Source organism: Paroedura picta, chromosome 12 (genome assembly GCF_049243985.1).
Source record: "Paroedura picta isolate Pp20150507F chromosome 12, Ppicta_v3.0, whole genome shotgun sequence".
NCBI lineage: Eukaryota > Metazoa > Chordata > Lepidosauria > Squamata > Gekkonidae > Paroedura > Paroedura picta.
This window is the reverse complement of record NC_135380.1, coordinates 12,841,112-12,861,357: the sequence shown is the minus strand read 5'-3', so window position 1 is coordinate 12,861,357 and position 20,246 is coordinate 12,841,112. Positions and strand designations below refer to the sequence as shown.

Below are 20,246 nucleotides of genomic sequence, written 5' to 3'. Positions count from 1 at the left end.
AGCAGCATTAAACTTAGCAGTTGGTTCTCATCAAAAGTCAACTTCCAGGCAGAACGAATGCAACAGGCAAACATGGTTCCAGGCAAACATGGTTCAGGGCTGCCACACCTGAACTGGGAAATTTCTGGGGATTAGGGGGCGGAGCCTGGGGATGCAGGGTCTGGGACCTCACCATCTGGTTAACCAACCAATACATGGAGGTGGAGTTCATTCTGCCTGCCCTAAACCTACTGCCACAAACTTATTTTGGATAATGATTGTGGCAATTTTTACACAACAGATTCTGAGGCTTTGCTCCTTGTTAGGAAGGGCAAACAGTTCTGCGGGCCCTTGAAACTCCCTATCCGGAAATCTCGTCCAGCCACCCCTTCAGCATCTGAGATTTCAAGTCATAATTCACCACTTATTTCCCCATCTCCCTCCTATGAATATCTTTATAGTCACAAAGTCTCTGCTAAACTGTTAAATCTTTATTTCTCTGTGTTCCTGCATACACACTGCCTTGGAAATAACCTAGTGGGGATCATTAATAACTACTTAGGCGAGAAGAGAGCCCGACATGGGCTTCCTTTAGCCTTAGTAAACAGAATCCATCATTTAAGCAACAAGCCGTCTGACATCTCAAGCCCTCCATTAGCAGATTTCTTATCCGACTGCTGTTTTATAAATGCAGTTTTGGTGGGGTGGCTTGACTGCCTTCCAGTGGGGCTGCCTCCTGATCTAATATGCCGAAGTCATCAAACCTGATGGATTTGTTCTAAGAGCACCTCTGGGATTATTTTAGGGTTCTCACTATGGCCCACCAAGCTCACCGAGGCTCCGCAACAAACGGCCACACTGCTCAGTTATGCTTGAGACGACGCGTGAAGGGAAACCAAGTCCAATGGTGAATATCATGGACAGAGGCAATACAATTTGGAACATGAGAAACACAAAGCTCCATCTCATGACTGTCTTTCTTGGCTCAGCCTTCTGACTCTTAAAGAGGCCAAGAAGAGGCCTCCAAAAGCTCACAGGCAAAACATGAGCATTGAGGGCCTCTCAGTGTTGTCTGTTCACAGCCTCTAAACTAAGGTGACCAGATTGTAACATTGGTAAAGCGGGACACCATTGACCGGAGGGGGGGGGTACTTGATTAAAATTTGGTCTATATGGAGCAACAAAAATTTTCATAGAATGCAAAAATAGTATTGTAATATATATTTTTTAATTTTAACATAAGTACAATTTGACCGGTGCCCCCAGATGTCCCTCCAAAAGCGGGACAATCTGGTCACCTTACTCTAAACACAAAGCCCCCCCTTTAAACACCGTCACTCACCGATCTCCCACTATTTAATGCCCAGTTTTATCATTCTGCAGACTGGTGTTCTTTTCTTTCCTGTACTTTAGGTCCATACCTGATATACATTCCTATAGCATAGGCGACCAGGAAGGCATTATCCACGGCCCCAAAGAGTTCCTTATAGTTGTCCTGATCTGGAAAAAACAAAGAAACAGTACAGGTGATGCTCAGGATATGGGAGGTATGCCTCTTTGCGGAGGCTCAAAATGCTGCTCCTGGGGGAAGAGAGACCCCAAGAACAGCACAAAGGGGGATCGGAGGTCTACAGCCACAGAGGCGAAATTGGCAAAACCAGTTTCCCCCTCCCTAGCCTCTTCGCGGGAACATAAGGCGGGATCCAAAGTCTGCAGGGCACATCTGAACGCCAATAAAGTGCTGTAGGGATGATAAATTGTGCTGCTTAATGGTTCCCAATCAGCTGAGGCCTAAGCGGGAGGGGGAGCAACCGCTGGCCAATCTGCTAATGAGGCTCATCGCCACACCGCAAACATCCGAGGGCACGATAAGTAAGGCCGTTAATCATGTCGGAGTAAACTCGTGACCCGCAAGGCGTTCGGTTTCTGTTATTAAATATTAATTAACTGAGACCAAAGACCTTATGAACAACTTCTAGGAAGAGGCCGCTGAAGCTTCTTGAGTTCTTGGAAAGTGGGTGGGCCCCGAGTTCAAGCAGCACCCCTGCAACCTTTCCCGTGGGTGCAACGACAGCTTGACGGAAAAGAAGATGCCATTGGGTTGCAACCAACTCCCGTCAACTCCATTCCGTGGGGCATTTCAGGCAGCAGACGAGCCGAGCTGGCTTGCCGTTGCCTTCCTTGTTGGTCTTCCATCCAAGTACTGACTATGGTAGAGTCAGGTTTGCTTACAAGCTCTAAGCAAGGGCAAGTTAAACTGGGCTGTCTTTGAATACAGGTGAAAAACCCTATGAAAAAGACTGGGACCAGCTAACATTTCAACAGCCCGGGTGCTCCAAACCGAACCATCGGCTAGACAGTATTTTATCTCTCTCACACATCCCTGCATCGATTTCACAATGTAAACCTGGGCTACTTAACTACCAGATGTAGCATGGTATTTTTGTTGTATTCCTAAATACTGGGAATTTTCAGGGAATGGTCGCCAGCCAAGGGGCTCCTGCAGTGCTGGTGACACTCCTGGGACCTGGCTCTGCTGGCTCTTGGCTATCTGCGGCTCCCCAGGATAGCTGCCCACCAGGACCTTTCCAGGTAAAGCCAGAGAATGGTCTGCAGCCCACCCCAGAGGAGAGCAAAAGAGGCTTACCAAATGGCTTCCAGTCACACCACGTGGTGCTGTTTGAATCATTGTGCGGGTTGGGTCCTCGCAAAGAGCAGTTATAATGCAGCTGGCTCTGGCGAAAGAGGAAGGGGAAAGAGGGCTGCACTCAGTCGCTGGGGGAGGAGCTTAAGGGAGGAAGGCTTAAGGGAGAGGAGCTTAAGGGAGGAAGGCTTTTCAGAGGGGACTCTCCCGGTTTGCTTCCGGGACCCCTCCGAGGCTTGTACTGAATCCCTGTGAATTAGGTGGCCGTGGTGGAGGATGCAGAGCACAGCACGAGGTACGGAGCGGAGCAGAACTCCTCCCTCAGCGCCAGGGAAGTGGATGGACCACATTTCTTTGGTTGGCAGACCCTCCAATAAGCCTTGGGGCCTGACGCCCATGCCACCACACTACCCCGTGGCACCAGCCTCAGCCACCTCAGCTACTTACCTTTACAATGCTGATCGGTTTCCGTGAGAGATGGTAGCTGGTATAGCACAGGAATGTCAGTAGGAGAATTAATCCTCGATACCTGGGAAAAGAGAGGACAGAAGATGTGTGAGGAACATGACGACCCAGCACAGGTGGGGAACACAGAGCACCAAACCAACTCTCTGAAGGCAGCATGCTTGAGTCTTACAGCGACTGGACTTTCAAAGGAAGACCTGGGTTTTTATAACCCATTTTTCACTCCCTGGAGGAGTCCCAAAGCGGTCTACAAACACCTTTCTCTTCCTCTCCCCTCAACAGATACCATGCGGTAGGTGGGGCTGAGAGAGCTCTATCAGAACGTCTCTTACAGGACTGTGACTAGCCCAAGGTCACCCAGATAGCTGCATGTGAAGGAGAAATGGGGAATCAAACCCAGTTCTCCAGATTGGAGTTCACTGCTCTTTAACCATTACACCATGCTAGTTCTCAACTTTATCAAATGACCTTATCTGGTCTAGATCTGACTTTCACTATTAGAAATGGAAAACCAAGAACTAACAGGGTGTTGTTGGTTTTGTGTAGAATCAAGATAATTCAGTTAATTTCAGGTTTCCACACCAGTAACGCCATGCAATGGCTTTATTTATTTTTATTTTTAGACTTTTACCCCTCCATTCCCCAAAGGACTCAGGGCAGAATAGTAGGCTAAACATCTAATATCTCTGATTTGAGAAAGTTCAGCCTGGAGAAGAGGAAGTTGACAGGGGACATGATTGCTCTCTTCAAGAATCTGAAAGGCTGTCACTTGAGGGAGGGCAGGGAAAGGCTCCTGTTGGCAGCAGAGTTTAGGTCCTGCAGTAATTTATTTATTTATTTTGTTTATTTATAGACCCGCCACTCCCAACGAAGTTGTCTTGTGGCAGCTTACAATACAGATCAAAAACACAATATATCCATAAAACCCCAATTAAAACATTAAAACAGTATCAACAATATAAAACAATACCGAAGATGGCAGTGTTACTTCCAACTACTCCCAACCCCAACTCAGCTGTTCCAATCTGAGGCCAATGGGTTTAAAGGACGTGTAGAATGATATTGACCGGATATCAGGAAAAAATTTTTCACAGAGCAGTTCAGCAGTAGAATGGGCTGCCTAAGGAGGTGGTGAGTTCCCCCTCACTGGCAGTCTTTAAACAGCAGCTGGACAGACACTTTTCATAGATGCTTTGGGCTGAGCAGGGGGTTTGACTAGATGGCCTGTGTGGCCCCTTCCAACTCTATGATTCTATGACTATGATGTTCCACTTGCTGAGAATATAAGGTCAGACAAATCATCGTCATCTAGAAGTCCTTCTAGTCCGGAGTCAAGAATCCTGATTTTCACAATAGTCAAGAGATGTCTCTTTGGGAAAACCAAAAGCAGGAGAGTGGCCAATACTGCTTTAAAAAAAACAACAACTGGGAGACAGCCCTAGCATTTTGTTTTAATGTGAACTGTTTTTGCTCATCCTTGAGCCTTTAGGAAGTGATACAAACTCTCCAACTAATTAGCAAAACGTGAAGTCTGTGAGAAGATGACAGATTTTAGCTTTGGATCTAAGACGTGTTGTGTCATCAAGAACTCTGTGGCTCGCTTATGGTTCCTCTTTGTTTTTGGAAATTCTGGGGTCTGCTGGAAGCAGCCTCAGCATCTTTCCGTTAAGTCTAGGCAAAAATGAGCCATGCTATGAATAAGCATCTTTCCAGCATCACAAGGGGACATTAAAACACATGAGCATGGCTTTACTCAGCCTGCTGTGCCCTATAGATGCAAGAGAGTCACTCGTTCCACCCTCCAAGGAAACAGAGATCTTGCCACCACACAAGGCCTAGTTTTTTCCAATGTCTTTAAAGGCTATATTTGTACAAGTTACCCTAATGACCTACAAAAATCCATACACATGGTTGGCACAAGGGCAATATTTTTTCCCCTTCACTGGACTTGTTTAGATGGGGTTATATAAGCTCCAGGCTTGCAGAAAAATCTGAAATCTTTAAAAATAAATATAGCAGTATCTGTACTTTGAAAAAAACAAATGACCTCAGTGGCTGTTGCTAGGAAACGACAAGGATATTGCCAGCCTTCAAGCACTGGTTTCTGCTAGCGAAAGACAGGGGGTGGGGCCAGGGACCCTTCCAGGGTTCTTTTCACAATTGAGCTTATGTGTCACCTCGATCTGCCACCAATGTCTTCGGAATGTGTAACAGTAATAAACTCCCAAGAAACACCTCTGGGAACCAGCTCTCAAAATCAGAAAGATTTTCAGATGCTTTCCTTACATTTTGGCTGCCCCTAATTTATACCGTGCCTTGACATGGATGGTTCAGGCTAGCGTAATCCTGTCAGATTTTGGAAGCTAAGCAGGGTCAGAATTCTAGGCCAGCTACGCAGAGGCAGGCAATGGTAACATACCTCTGAATTTCTCTTGCCTTGAAAAGTCTATGAGGTTGCCATGAGTCAGCTTTGACTTGACGGTACTTTACACACAACTTATACAGCCACTAAACGCCAGTGCCACATGATTCGAATGGCAATATCTGAACAAAGCCTCTTTATGCTTGAAAACATCAAATGGTCATTTCTTCAAGCTAAAGAGTCCTAACCTCTTTCATCTTTCTTCACAGGGAAAGTGTCCCATCCCCTTAATCATTTTAGCTGCCCTTTTCTGTACCTTTCCCAGGGCTATCATATGTTTTGTGAGGTTCAGTGCCCAGAAGTGCACAGACAGTATTCCAAATGAAGGTCACACCATAGACTTATCCAGGGCATTATAATATTGGCTGTTTAGAGGTCTGGAAAACTTACTTCTGGGAAGGGGAAGGAACAAGTGTTAATGTTATGGTCATTTATGTGTTATGGATTGTTTCTTGTATTGTTTATATGTTTTATCTAAACTGCCCTGAGCCTCCAGGGAGGGCGGTATATAAATATGACGAATAAATAAAGCAAATAAAACAAACAAATAATGTTTAGACTGGCCATGGGGAGACTGATAGAGATATAATTTCACTTTTTAAATACCAGAAGGACTGCCACAGAGAACAAGAGAAGGACCTGTTCTCCTCCAGTGAGTCAGAGGAGCAAGATGGATTCTAATTACAGGAGGGGAGATGACAGCTAGACATTAGGAGAACCTTTGCAGTGGAAAGAACAGCTCATCAAAGGAATCAATTACCTAGTTGTGGGACCAAGAAATGGGTTATGATTTTCCAATGGGTGGATCGTGAATCCAGGAGTGAAAGGAAGGAATGGATTGGGTTGGGAGAAGTTCTGGGGCTCTACGGCAAAGTTGGGCTTGCCTCTGCACAGTGTGATGAACAACCATGTTGATAAGAAAGACCATCTGGTTACAAATGCATACAAATAAACAAAAGCCTAAACATCTCCAGCATTAACTAATATAAGATTCCCGCACTTGATGCTGGAGAAGAAAAAGCAGGGTGAAGTTGCTTTGAAATCGAGACCTATATGAGGCTGCCAATCTCCCGGCAGCATCTGGAGATCATTTCCTACTCCAGTTGATCACTAAATGGCCAAGATCAGTCCCCCTGAAGAAAATAGCTATTTTTAAGTGCGGGCCCTGTGGCAATATATCCCGAGGATGTCCCTCCCTTTGCCAAGCCCTTCCCAAGGTCCCACCTTCAAAATCTTCAGCTATTTCTCAACTCAGAGCCGGCAACCTTGGTCCCAGATGGTAAAAAAATAGCAAGAAACCCAGAGGAACAGACCTACTAAACTACAAAGCACTACACCAATGTGGATCTGTCCAATTCATTTTTCCCATACCCTCACCTATTCAGAATGGGTCAACCTTTCTCAACTTTTTTATCCTTGGGTAAAACCCCAAAACATTCTTCAGGCTTCAGGGAATCTCAAAAGTGGTGCAATCATGCAGAATATGGTTGGAAAGCATAGCTGTGGACACACCCACCTGGGGCTCCTCCCCACCCCCTCCAGGCTCATCATTGGCCATTTTGGGGTGGGTGAACATGACCATATATGGTCGTATCATCCAATAATCTCTAACACATTTTTTAAAATTATAAACAAAATTAATTAAGTCCCACCCATTCAGGAAACCCTTCGAGGGCCGTCAAAAACCCCCAGGTTGAAAAGGCCTGCTTTAGGCAGATACATATTGAGGTGTAGGGTTCCTTTAGTTGGCCCAGTGGGTTAATTAGTATAGCTTGGGTATCAATTAATTTAAGAAGAAAGTCTGGAAACAAGGGAAGAATAAAACCTGCTCTCAGCCCAGTGCTACCAGGATAGCCAGGAATTTTTTACTCAGATGAGAAAATGGACCAAGATCCAACAGTCACTCACTGTTGGAAAGTTCACGATGGAGAGAATCTGACAATCCGGGATTGATGTTGTAAGTGCATGACTGACATGTTGAACTTTGTTTACTTTAAGTTCATTCACTATTTATCGCACTCTGGGTACACAGTGCCCTGAACTGGATGGCCCAGGATAACCCGATTTTGTCAGATCTTGGAAACTAAGCAGGGTCAGTCCTGGATAATACTTGGATGAGAAGTCACTAAGGAAGCCCAGGGTAGTAGGCAGAGCCCCACACTGACAAACCAGCTCTGTTTGTCTCTTGTTGCAATAAATTGTCTGCAACATGACAGCCCATTCTATTCCGACTCGTTCTCAACAGGTAAGAAAATCTGCCTTCCTGTAAACTGGCTTTTTGTTGTGCTGTTTCTAAAGTAAAATAGGGTTGCCCAGACGGCAGCGATCTGTTCCCCTGAAGAAAAGGCCTGCCTTGGAGGGTGGATTGTGGGGTGATATGCCTTATTGTTCCTGCCCCTCCTAAAACCCGCCCCTCTTTAGGGTCTACCCCCAAATCTCCAGGAATTTCCCAACATGGAGTTGGCGACCAAACAAGGAAACATTGTTTGTCCAGGAAGAACAATTACAGAAAGACCAAAAGGGAACAAACACCCAACACGCCGTATTAGCATTTCCACAGGCATATGGTTATATTTAGATGGTTATTGTTTTTTATATGATTGTTGCAATCCACCGTGAGACAGCTGTGCTGGGAACGGCAGAATAAAAATGCTACAAACAAACACACACATATACACAGACACACTAACTAATTAACTAACTAATTAACTAACTAACTAACTTGCTTGAAAGATCAAGCTAAGAACCCAAAGACTGAACAAACTGAAAATTAGAATAAACTACAGTTCTTTATTATCTAATGCACATAAATAGGATTAAAAACTACAAACAAAAATATCATTTAAAATAAAAAACTACATTTACTGTAACCTATAAAATGTTGCTGTGTTCAGTTCTCAAGAATAACATTTATGCATGCACAGGTTATGACCAAACATGTTTTGGTCCAGAGGGCTTTCTTCACACACATAAACTATCAGACACATAAACTATCCCAATGTGGATTTATCCTTTTAATGACAGAAATGCCATCATCATTCATTCCTGAGGCTACCCCAGCTTTTTCCCAGTACTCCTCCTGGAGAAATACATTCTGCTCAGCTAGAATGCTCAAAGCAGTTCTGTGCCAGATGAAGCCTTCTTTGAAGTCTGCATTCTGCAGGGGGTTGGACTAGATGACCCTGGACGACCCTTCCAAATCTATGATTCTAAGCCAGCCCTTTGGCCAATACCCAGAACTGGCAACCTTAGTCCCAGACTGTAGAATACGTCCTTGGTCATGCCCTCCCATGGTCTCGCTAAGCCACAATAAGAGACATGAGCCTTGAAAGTCCTGCACAAAATCAAGCTTAATTTTAGATGCAGCAGAAATAGACCGCTGTTGCAAAGACCATGGCCAATCTACTGCTTTCAGTTTGGTGCCATCCCTGGGACAGCACAAAGAGTCCAGCAGGAATGAGACGGTCCTAGGTTGGGAATGGAACAGCACAAAACCACAGGAAAAACCAGAACCTGAAGCAATGCTTCCATGCCTTCTAAGCATTCGAAATTGGGAGGTGTGATGAAGAAGGAAGGCAGCAATTGCCAAGGAATGAAGACTTCCCAGTCATGTGCCCCAAGGGAGCCACATGCTCAGGACATGAATGAAGAGTCCCCGAAGGGAGGCTGTCTCGGAGAACGCGGCACGGAAAAGAAAATGCAGGTCAGAGCAGATAACCTGCTCAAGAGAGAGCCAGTGGAGTGCAGTAGGTCAGGCCAGAATTTGCCATGGACTGAATGAATTCCTTCTTAATAGACCTACACATGTGATGCTGCCTTGCCCAATGCAGACATCTTGCGTGGCCACTCACTGGGTAGGAGGGTGCTGATCCCATTCTCCGCCTCCACACACAACTGGGGAGTCATATGCATGAGGCAAAAAAATGAAGGACTCGCACAGCAATGTTCCCAAACCAGTTTCACTGACCATGGGAAAGTGGGTGTACACGCGTATGCTTCATCCAGTGTGAACTACCACACTTATGCCCACTCTCCCACTCCGCAAGGTGAAAGCACATGAGATCAGGATGTCTGCCTAGAGCAGGGGTGGCCCAACTGTGGCTCTCCTATTGTCCATGGACTACAATTACCATGAGTCCCTGCCAGCATGGATGTCACCCCTGCCCTAAGGCTATTGATTCAGTCTATTGGTCTGCCAAGGCAGCTCTCCAGGGTCTTTCACATCATCTGCTACCTGACCTTTTTCAACTGGAGATGCCGGGGATTGAACTTGGGACCTTCTGCATGCAAAGCAGATGCTCTACCACTGAACCACAGGCCCTCCCCTAAATGCAATGAGTATGCAAGCAAGTGATTCAGCTCAACAGGTCCTCACCACTCTGCCAGAGGCCAATAAGAGACCCCCTTTCAACCTTAACAAAGGAGCCTTTTCACCATAAAGACTATTTCTGCTGCAAGATATATATATATATGGAACTTCAGAGTGTAAGGAAAATATGGCCAATGAGGATTTGCAGGGATTAGCATGGGAAGCAGAGACAGTCATACATATATATATAGCTGCACATATTTTTTATTTTTATTTTTAACTACCTTTTTTATTTTTAACTACATGGAAGAGCACACCAAAGGGACAGTTTTAAAAATAAGGTACTAGGAACAAATTGGTTAAACTCCACTTGTAGGCATCCAGCCATTTGCAAACGCCAACATGATTTCTTGACATCCCTTGCATTCAGCTCTGCATCAGTGTGGCCGAGTGGTTAGTGCTGGGCTCAGACCACAGAAAGATGGGTTCGAATCTCCACTCTGCTAGGAAGCTCACTGGGTGGCCCTGCATCTACCCACCCCCCACTTTTCCAGCCTGATTTACCTTGCAGAGGTCTCCTGAGGACCGAACTAAAATATGGAGCCATATACATAAATCTGTGCTCCTTGGAGGAAAGGTCAGATTTTTTTTTTAAATCAAATATTCTCAAGCCAAGTTCCCCTTCTCCCTGATATAAGGAACCTTCCTGGTGTAAATAAGCAAGAGCTGACTCAGAGACAAGAGTCAACGCCTGCAGGACAGTCCAAAGGTTTGGTGTGCAGGACAAGTGCAATTTAATGACTTGCAGATGTATTATGAGTGGATTTCACTGAGCGCCATGGTGTTGGAGCTGATATGCAGGTTCTGCCTGCTTAAACGCTAACGGATTCCGCACTCTTGGGGAGATATATACGTTGATGTGAACCAGCTGCCAATTGCTTCCTTGCGAGATCTGATGTGAACTACTTGGCAAACTGCTTTGTCTGTATCTATATACGAACAGCTTATAATAATCTTTTATAAATAGCATTCTGGAGAGGTGATCAGATCGCTCTATTATGGCATCCAGAAACAGTGGGAGGGAACTGTTTTGAATGCCCAGCTATCTGGATACTCAGCCTCTGAAACGAAATGTGATTGCTACTCCTAAGACTCACTGCAATTGCTTACCACAAAAAGCAGGCAGGCCACTTACTGAGGTCAAGAGTAATTAAACTGAGATTAGATAGCTTCCTAAGGAAGATGCAATACCCTTTTCAGGTTGTTACGAAAGCAAGACTCAATAAACACTATCGCCTCTTCCAAGTGCAAGATACTGCAGCCAGAAGTGTAATTTTCTTGTGCCACCTGAACAGGTGAGATCAAACTTAGATGACCCAGCTGCATTGACCATTTACTTCATGTTACGTGACAGGCACTCAACAGAACCTTGCAGGAAGAAGTCACTACGCTTGTAAATTTTCGTGAGTTATGTCAAATTGTAGGTCTAGGATAGTAGATGACAGTAAACATGCACAATGGAACACCAGGGCTTTTGCTAGCTTTCCTGCCAGGTCCCCAAACTGGATTTCTCTCTCTTCAAGCAAATGTGTCATCAGGTTAGGGACTACAAGCTGGGCTTCTGGTTTCCCAAGCCATCTCTTGCTTCTAGCTCTAGGCCATCCCTGAGAGTGCCCTGCATCTCATACATGTTGACCTATCAGGTAAGAATGTACCAAAGATGTAACTCCTATTCGTGCCTTAGTTTCTTCTCCAAGGAGACACAGGACACATGAAGATGTCAAGGCAAGTATGATGAATTCTTTGAAAAGAAGGATCATAAGCCAGTGGAATCTTACATGAAGAAGCAAGAGAACATAAGAGGATCTCTGCTGGATCAGACCACTTGTCCATCTAGTCCAGCATCCTATCACACAGTGGCTAACCAGTTTCTCTGGAGGGCCAACAAGAGGATATAGAGGCTGGGGTCTTCATAAGAAAGAAGAGTCCTGGTGGATCAGACCAGTGGTCCATCTAGTTCAGCATCCTGTCTCACACAGAGACCAACCAGTTCCTTTGAACAGCCAACAATAGAGTATGGAGGCCAAGGCCTTCATAAGAACAAAACAGCCCTGCTGGATCAAACAGTCCATCTAGTTCAGCATCCCGTCTCATACAGTGGCCAACCAATTCCTCTGGAAGGCCAACCATAGGGGCAAAAACCTACCCCCGATGCTGTCTCCTGACCCTGGTATTCACATGTTAACTGCCTCTGAACATAAAAGAATCATACATATTCGGCCAGTTTGGTGTAGTGGTTAGGAGCGTGGACTTCTAATCTGGTGAGCTGGGTTTGATTCCCCGCTCCCCCACATGCAGCCAGCTGGGTGACCTTGGGCTCGCTACAGCACTGATAAAGCTGTTCTGACTGAGCAGTAATATCAGGGCTCCCTCAGCCTCACCCACCTCACAGGGGAGGTGGGGAGAGGAAGGGAAGGTGACTGTAAGCCGCTTTGACCCTCCTTTGGGGAGAGAAAAGCGGCATACAAGAAGCAACTCTTCTTCTCTTACGTCCTTATGTACCTGCATGGCACATGTGCGCATTGCCCCTATTCCCACAACAAGGCAACCCCGCATATTAGTAAGTTTGTGGGGAACATGCCCTCCCATGAGGTGCAGTTGGTGGCCTCCTGGAAATATGATGGAAGTGTCACTGCCGAAACAGATGGGAAAAGACCCATTTTGAAATGGAACCCAAGCTCCCCCCCCCCCCCCCGCGAAGGTTTTCCGTCTGATTTGTAAAGCCAGGCAGCAAACGGAGCGCTGGGATTCAGAGAAGCTGGCGTGAAACAAGGCCCTGGATCTCCCTCCCATTCCGCCTCCTGACTCGTCTTCCAATGGATCTTCAATTCCTGCAGGGATCGCAGAGGGCCTTGCATGCAACCCCCCCCCCGCCCCCGCCCCCCGCGGGCACCCAGCCGGCTCCGTCCCCGAAGCGAGAAGCCAAGCCACGGGCGCGCATGATGTCAGCCGCGCTTCTGGCCGGGAAGAGGCTCCGCAGCATCCGCGCGGAGAAGGGCGCTTTGTCTGCCCGAGGTCAGCGGGCGCTTTGTCACCGCGAACAAAAAGGCTGCGCTGGCGGATCCTCGCGGGGCTGCGGGCGAGGCGAGGCGAGGCAGGGCCAGCCAGCGTGGGCAGCCGGTCCCTGCCGGGGCGCTTTCCGCGCAGATCCTGCCCCCAACCGGCCCCGACCTCCGCGCGTCTCTCCTCCCTCCCTCGTCGGCCCCCCGATCCCGCCGCGGCCAGCAGGGCCGATCCAAGCGGGGCGCGCCGCTTGGGGCTCCGGGATGGATGGATGGATGGTGGCCTGCCCAACCTCGCCCGCCCGCCCCGCGCTCGCCGCCCTCCTTACCAGCTGTCCCTGGGGAAAGAGCGGAGGAAGCGGATCCCAGGAGCCGGGATGGACCTCATGGCGCCAGGCGGAGAAGGGAAGCGGGCGGGCAGCCGGGCTCGCCTTGGGTCCCGCGGGGCTGGTCAGGAGCGGGCGCCGCTGCGCACTCGGCCCCGGCCGGCATTTAAATGCGCCCTCGCCGCGCGGCTGCCGGGCACATGCCGCTGAGTCAATCGGGTTGGGCAAAGTGGGCAGTGCCCGCCCGGGGCAGCTCCGCCCAGTCCCCCCCTTGGGGACGAGGCACATGCGCGGCGGGGGTGGGGTGGGGGGCGCCACCCTGCACTTTCCTCCCCTCCCCCCGGGCGTGTCTGGGCGACGCCTCCGATGCGGGGGTCGCGGGTGGGCCGGGGGCATTTCAGGCCACGTGCCCACATGGGAGGGAAGGAGGGAGGGGCGCCGGCGGCGAAAGGGCGGGAGCCAAGATGCCTCAGGCGCAATCGAGATCTCTTCTGACCAAGGACGGTGATTCCATTAGGCTGATAAGGTTATCCTTCTGGCCCATGGGCCCCTGCGCCCTTCCTCTGCAGAGAGATGTCACACGGATCCGGCTGTTCTGAGGCAGGGTGGCGATAAGGCATTTTGTATTATTTATTCGAGGTTTATCCAACCATTTATTCTCAAGAACTGAAGAGTAGACTCCTCTCCGGTTGTCTCTTCACAACAACCCTGTGTGGTAGGTTAGATGGAGGACTTAGCTATACCTTGTGACCAGGCCCTTTTGGGACCTGTACAGTAGACATGGCCATGCAAGTTCCCTGCTGTGAACAATTCCTAGGAGCATGGTCCACAATTTGGCTTGAGACTGGCAGGTGCAAGGAAAAGGGCCTTTGGCCTTCTTTCTGGTATTTTCCCCAACCTTGCCTTCTTCAAACCCTGCCTTTCCCAGGAGCCACCCTTAAAATCTCCCCGAATTTCAAAATTCAGTTTGGCAACCCTATTGCAGTTGAAAAGAAAGCCTCTGACCAGTACACTGCAGTAACTCCCAGAAGTATCTGAAGAAGTGGGACCCAGTCTGCAAACATTTATATTGGTTAAATTATACATATATCCCTGTGTACTCATAAAAATAAGGTGCCCCAAGACAGCCAGCTTGGTATAGTGGTTAAGAATGGCAGCTGCTAATCTGGCAAGCCAGGTTTGATTCCCCGCTCCTCCACATGCAGCCATCTGGGTGACCCTGGGCTAGTCACAGTTTTCTTAGAAGCCGTTATCACAGAGCAGTTCTCTCAGAGCTCTCAGTTTCACCCACCTCACATGGTGTCTGTTGTGGGGAGAGGATTGTATGCCGGTTTGCGACTCCTTTGGGCAGTGAAAAGCGGGGTATAAAAACCAACTCTTCTTTGTTTTTGCTGTTTACAGATGCTGCCCAGCCACTCTTTGGCACCAGGATTATACATGGCAGAATCTCTTGACTGGAGACACAAGCATAAAACCATCGAAACAGACCCTTCATCCCTGCCTCATGACCAAGAAGGCCCTTTAGAAAGCACCTGAAGGTTCCTGTTGGGAGCAGAGAAGACCCCCTTTAAAGTATGTGTAGAACAGTACCAGCTAGATATCAGGGGGGGGGGGATTTCAGAGTCATCATAGTTCAGCGGTGGAATCTGCTGCCTAAGGAGGTGGGGTGCTCTCCCTCATTGGCGGTCCTTTAAGCAGCAGCTGGACAGATACTTATCCTGGATGCGTTAGGCCAGGGGTAGTCAAACTGCGGCCCTTCAGATGTCCATGGACTACAATTCCCATGAGCCCCGGCCAGCTGGGAATTGTAGTCCATGGACATCTGGAGGACCGCAGTTTGACTACCCCTGCTTTAGCCTAATGGTGCATTGAGCAGGGGGGGGAGTTGGATTAGATGGCTTGTAGGGCCCCTTCCAAGAGCCTCTTGTGGCGCAGAGTGGTAAGGCAGCCGTCTGAAAGCTTTGCCCATGAGGCTGGGAGTTCAATCCCAGCAGCCGGCTCAAGGTTGACTCAGCCTTCCATCCTTCCGAGGTCGGTAAAATGAGTACCCAGCTTGCTGCTGGGGGGTAAACGGTAATGACTGGGGAAGGCACTGGCAAACCACCCCGTATTGAGTCTGCCATGAAAACGCTAGAGGGCGTCACCCCAAGGGTCAGACATGACTCGGTGCTTGCACAGGGGATACCTTTACCTTTACCTTTAGGGCCCCTTCCAACTTTATTCTATGATTCTAAGTAGAGCCTCAGAAGATAACTTTGGTGGTTGAATAGGTTTGAATGGGAGGAGGCAGTCCTTCAGATATGAAAGTCCCAAACCGTATACGGCCATCCCCAAACAGTCTACAATCCCTAGGTTAAAAAGACCTCTGCCTGAGACCCTGGGGAGAATCTGCCCTTGATGGACCAATGGTCTGATTCAGTAAAAGGCAGCTTCTTGTGTTCAAGGTTAATTTCAATAAGCCCTAGGGGGAAGACAGTGTCTCCAAAGGTAAATGCAAGTGGCATTTTTTTACACAATTGGCAAGAAACTGGACCACGCCCATAAAGATTACAACCAATTGTAAGCTGCATTCTTTACAATGTATTTGATGCCCTAGTGGAGTTTTCCCCAAACCCCTTAAAGGTGAAAAATATATCTAGCCTTCTCATTGTGTTCCTCTTTTAAAATATACAATTGTGTGCTATTTGTGTTGTTCTGAAAACTGAAGCAAATATTTAGCAGTGCCAACTATTAAATATTACAGATGCTAAAACAGGGCATATCTTAAACAGCCACACGCTGAACAGATGGAAAACATGGCTGGATCAGACCAAAGGCCCATCTAATGCAGATGGTGGCCAAGTAGATGTCTCCAAGGAAGTCCACAAGCAGGGCATGTGGATGACAACCTTCGAATCATTGGTAGGTTTGCCAAAGGGCTTGCTAACAACCAGGAGAAATTCTTTCCCCAGATGAATGGCATGGATGTGCATGTGGGTGAGAGAAAGAAATAGCCATCGGCTTTTGGAAGAAATGCAACCCCTTTTCAAAACAATCCACTGGGACCATAAAGACTAACGGTGTTGCTAATCTTTTCGGTGCCACAGGACTTCTGCTTTGCTTTGCTATAATAAACTACTGTGTCTCACCCCTTGGGAGCCCTGTTTCAAGCTGCTGGTTTAAAACATTACTAAAGGACTTAAGGCGTTTTAAGGGGATAGAATTTATATGCTTGGGCAAGGGAGGAGACAGATACTGCTCATTAATTGGAATGTACATGCAGAGCCCACAGAGATGCAAGTCCATACATCTCTGCACAAGCTGGAGCTTTTAAAAAGGCAAGGCCTTATTTATTTATTTATTAAAAGATTTATAGCTTGCCTTTCCCCTCGGTTCAAGTTGTCTTTCAGTGGCAATAACAGTAAAAAAAACCCAAATTCCTTCCTATCCTCATAAAAACTAATTAAGCCTAATGTCATACAATGCAATTAAATAAAATGTTCTGATCACATGGTAAAAGTCATAGGCATGGATTTGTGTGCACTGAAGATCAGGAGATGAAGCTATGAGATGTTCCTCCCAGTGTGCTTGTTGTATTCTTTAGAACATCTGCCAAGAGCTAGTAAAAAAAGGCAGCTTCTGGTGGGTGTCAGGTGGAAAAGGGATGCAGCCTTGAGGGTCTGCTCAGGATGTTTTCTAAGGGATTCTCTGCCTCATTGGAAATGCCTTTTGCCTCCATGGATATGCTGCTTGTCGACAAAGCAAATCTTTGTCGACAAAGCAAATCCTGACCCGGACATGTGAGTGATGGACGGTTGTGGTGCCCTGACCTCAGAAGCACACACATACTGAGATAGTGCCTGTTCCATGCAAAAGGCATGTATTTGGCCCCTACTGGCTGGTTCTTTCAAAGTTACTGCAGCTCCAGGGAGCTCAAGTGGGTGCCTGTGTTGGTCTGAAGCAGCAGAACCGATTGAGAGTCCAGTGGTACCTTTAAGACCAACAAAGTTGTATTCCATTTATTGAATAAAACTTTGTTCCTCTTAAAGTGCCACTGGACTCTCAATTTGTGCAGCTGTTGGGAGCCTGCTTACAGAAAAGGACATACGTGGCTCTCATTTCAGCGTGGGTTTTCACCCCTCTCCTCCTGTGCTTCAGGCAGGGTTTGGGGTCAGTTTAAACTTGTTCTTCGGACATATTTATCTATATTTAGCCATTAAATAAATACCTCCTGACTGGGTTCCAGGAGATAATAAATGCCTCTCTGCTGGAGGAAGTTGTTACAACTGCTTTGGAAGATGTAAGCTGCTGATACAAACAACTGTAGCCCAGGGGCTAATATTCTACTTTGGGGCAAGGTGCTCACGTGGCTGGAAGCTACACACCTTAGGGTGGTCTTGGAGGAGACAGGTTATCTTGATCCCTTTCAAGCTGGTTGCAGGCCTGGTGGAGGTGGAAAACAGCCTCGGTCCCCTGACAGTTGACCTTCTCCGGAAGAGTAATAGGCGGAGCGTGTCCCTCCTCATTCTTTTAAATGTCTCAATGGCTTTCGTTTCCCTCAATCATGGTGTCTTTCTGGAAAGGCAGGCTGGGTTGGAAGTGGGGGGCACCGTGCTTTGATGGCTCTACTGTTACTTGAACAACTGATTCCAGAAGGTAGTACTCTGGGAACTGTTGCTTGGCCACGTAGCATGTTTTCATGTTCATCCTAATCTGTATGGTGAGTGCGGGTTCTTTTCCGCACATATTGGATAACGCACTTTCAGTGCACTTTTGCACCTGGGTTTTCCTGTACGGAACAGGAAAATCTACTTCTAAAGTGCATTGAAAGTCCATTATCCAACATGTGCAGAATGGGCCCAGGTCTACCGGGTGCTCAGCACTCAAGCCATCTCCCCCAGCAGTTGAAAAATAATTACTGTTTTTTTTAAATGTTGTAAAACAGGTAGGCCCACTGCCTGATTTGATGTGTTTATGATGATATGAAGAAGAAGGTTGGAATTGAACCAATACCCTTCCCAATGCAGGCTTTTATTTGCATGATAGACTGATTTAAAACTTGATTGTGAAGGCGTTCTAAGTGCTCTGGGATAAAATCTGGCTCGGGGCCAACGGAAATGATTGTACTCTTTATCAGCACTCCCCCAAATACTCTTAACAACATAAGCAATACATAAATCAGTGGGATGAAAAGGTGTTAGTACTGATTAAACAAAGGGGTCAGGTTGGAAGGAAGCGTCCCAAGTACTGTTATGTAAGAGCTATTAAGGCCTGGTCTTTGAGACTGCAGTGGGGTTAGCTTAGCAAGGTTGGGGTCAGTGGGTCAACCAAAGGTTTTTTTAAATTGGTGACAGGCCCATTCTTGAAACTGAGGAGACTCACATTGCCTCTTTGATTAATCTGGGGGACCTGGTTGTTTTTGAAATATAAACCATCAGTCACCTCAGTTCCAAGATGCTATGAGGTAAGTTTTGTGTTACGCATGAAAAGGACAGAAATCACCGAAGCAAGAGATTAAAGAAAACAACAAATAAGATTGGTTTATGTACAGGCTATGTGGTGAATTCTCTTTAAAGCTTGTTGCTTCCAGGTCTCCTCACCACAAGCCTTTCACCTATTTCCTTTCTGAGAGAGAGATTTAAACCACTGTACCACATGACAACGCAGTGCTACCCACAAAAATGCTCCTCTCCTGAGAAGATCCCTTCTTTTTCTCTCTGTGTTCTCCCTCAGGCAGCCCTGAACCCCATTTGGGAAGAAGACTGGTATCAAAACAGCTGAGTGAGTGTGGCCGTTTTCCTTCTCAGGGGCAGGACAGCCTCTTGTCCATCATAGTGATGTTTCTTTTTGAAAACGGGGACCTTCTTGTCCAAGCAGGAAAGCTTCTAATTAAAAAACAAACCAACCAGTGTTCCCCGTCCCAAAGCAGTGAGGCATTAAACTCCATTTGTCTGACTTCAGTGGCTTTGCCCACCCAAGACCCTGCTTGGTAGGCTTCTCAAATATACCGGCCTCTTTCACATTGCTGTGTTAAACCGGATGTTATCCATTGTCAGCCCAGTTCCAAGTAAACTCATTTACAGGGACGGGGGTATAACACAGCAAACTGCATCTGTTAATGTGCTGTCTCTGAAGGGCTATGGCCATTTCAGATTGTGGTGCCTCCCTCCCCCCCACCCTTTTTCACCATGTGATCCTCCATTCCCCCCCCCCCCCCCGTGTTCTATTTTGAGTGCTATAGTGGTGCTGCTGGAACGCTAAAGTGCTATATTGCTTTATGGCTATAGCGTTCAACTTAGAACATTTTAAAAAGGCAAGGAAGATCGCACAGTGAAAAAGGATGCGGGGGAGGAAAACTGCATTGTAGGAAGCCCTGAGGTAATTTTAAACAGCACACCAGAGCAATTCAAAAGGGCAACAAAGAAATGAAAGAAGAAAAAATGAATAGGTAAATAAGATGTTAGTATCCGGTCGCTAATATAGTTGTGTTTGAAGGGACACACAAAATGTATTAGCAACCTGCTACTAAAATGGATTACAAAGGCTGTCTTGAAAGGGGCCACGGTCACCTTTACTATCCTTTTTACCACGCTGGTTACTCTTAGGAGCATAGCAAATTAGAGTAACTCAATGAAGTTTCTATTAATTCAAGGAATTTGTTCTTTAGTCAGCAAGAACATTTGAACTTAAAAAATAAAAGGCTAATAGATGATTGCAGAAATTTATCGCCACTACAGTGAACAGACTACTTGGTTTGGCAAGAGAAGTGTAGATGCTTAAGGGCCAATTTGTGTGTTGTGGAGAACACACATTAGGTCTACTGTCCCTATTCTGTCAGACAGGAATTGTGGTTCTCTTCAATTTCGACATATGCAAAGCTGAATTCAAACTGGGCCTGTCGTGTGTGTAAAGAAGGGGCTTAAGCTATCTCCTGGATCCTTTTTTTTCCAGCCTGAAGGTGTGTGACCTGGCCCATTGGGACACATACATACTGGTTTTCTCAAAAGGTCAAACAATGCCCATTGGACCATTTCAGGCTGAGAAGTAGCACAGGGAAAGG

The 20,246-nt window shown here is 47.0% G+C and overlaps 1 protein-coding gene and 1 long non-coding RNA gene across 5 annotated transcripts in view; one reads left to right on the top strand and one right to left on the bottom strand.

The window, feature by feature from the left end:
• Positions 1-13,522, bottom strand: part of SLC37A2 (solute carrier family 37 member 2) — a 38,709-nt gene extending 25,187 nt beyond the window's left edge. For 3 of the 4 annotated variants that reach the window (XR_013225829.1, XM_077305607.1, XM_077305608.1), the window contains exons 1-4: positions 13,211-13,522; positions 3,071-3,152; positions 2,627-2,714; positions 1,401-1,479 (exon numbers count right to left, since the gene is read on the bottom strand). Coding sequence is in view for 3 of the 4 variants with exons in the window: in XM_077305607.1 (XP_077161722.1) it covers positions 1,401-1,479; positions 2,627-2,714; positions 3,071-3,152; positions 13,211-13,269 (308 nt within the window). In the remaining variant the exon portion in view is untranslated. The remainder of the gene's footprint in view (positions 1-1,400; positions 1,480-2,626; positions 2,715-3,070; positions 3,153-13,210) is intronic. The other variant, XM_077305609.1, reaches the window with a different exon arrangement.
• Positions 13,523-13,647: 125 nt separating this feature from the next.
• LOC143821525 (uncharacterized) lies at positions 13,648-19,087 on the top strand. Its single transcript, XR_013225830.1, has 3 exons — positions 13,648-14,779; positions 15,951-16,108; positions 18,777-19,087. It is a non-coding gene; the product is annotated as an uncharacterized LOC143821525 (long non-coding RNA).
• Positions 19,088-20,246: the final 1,159 nt, after the last annotated feature.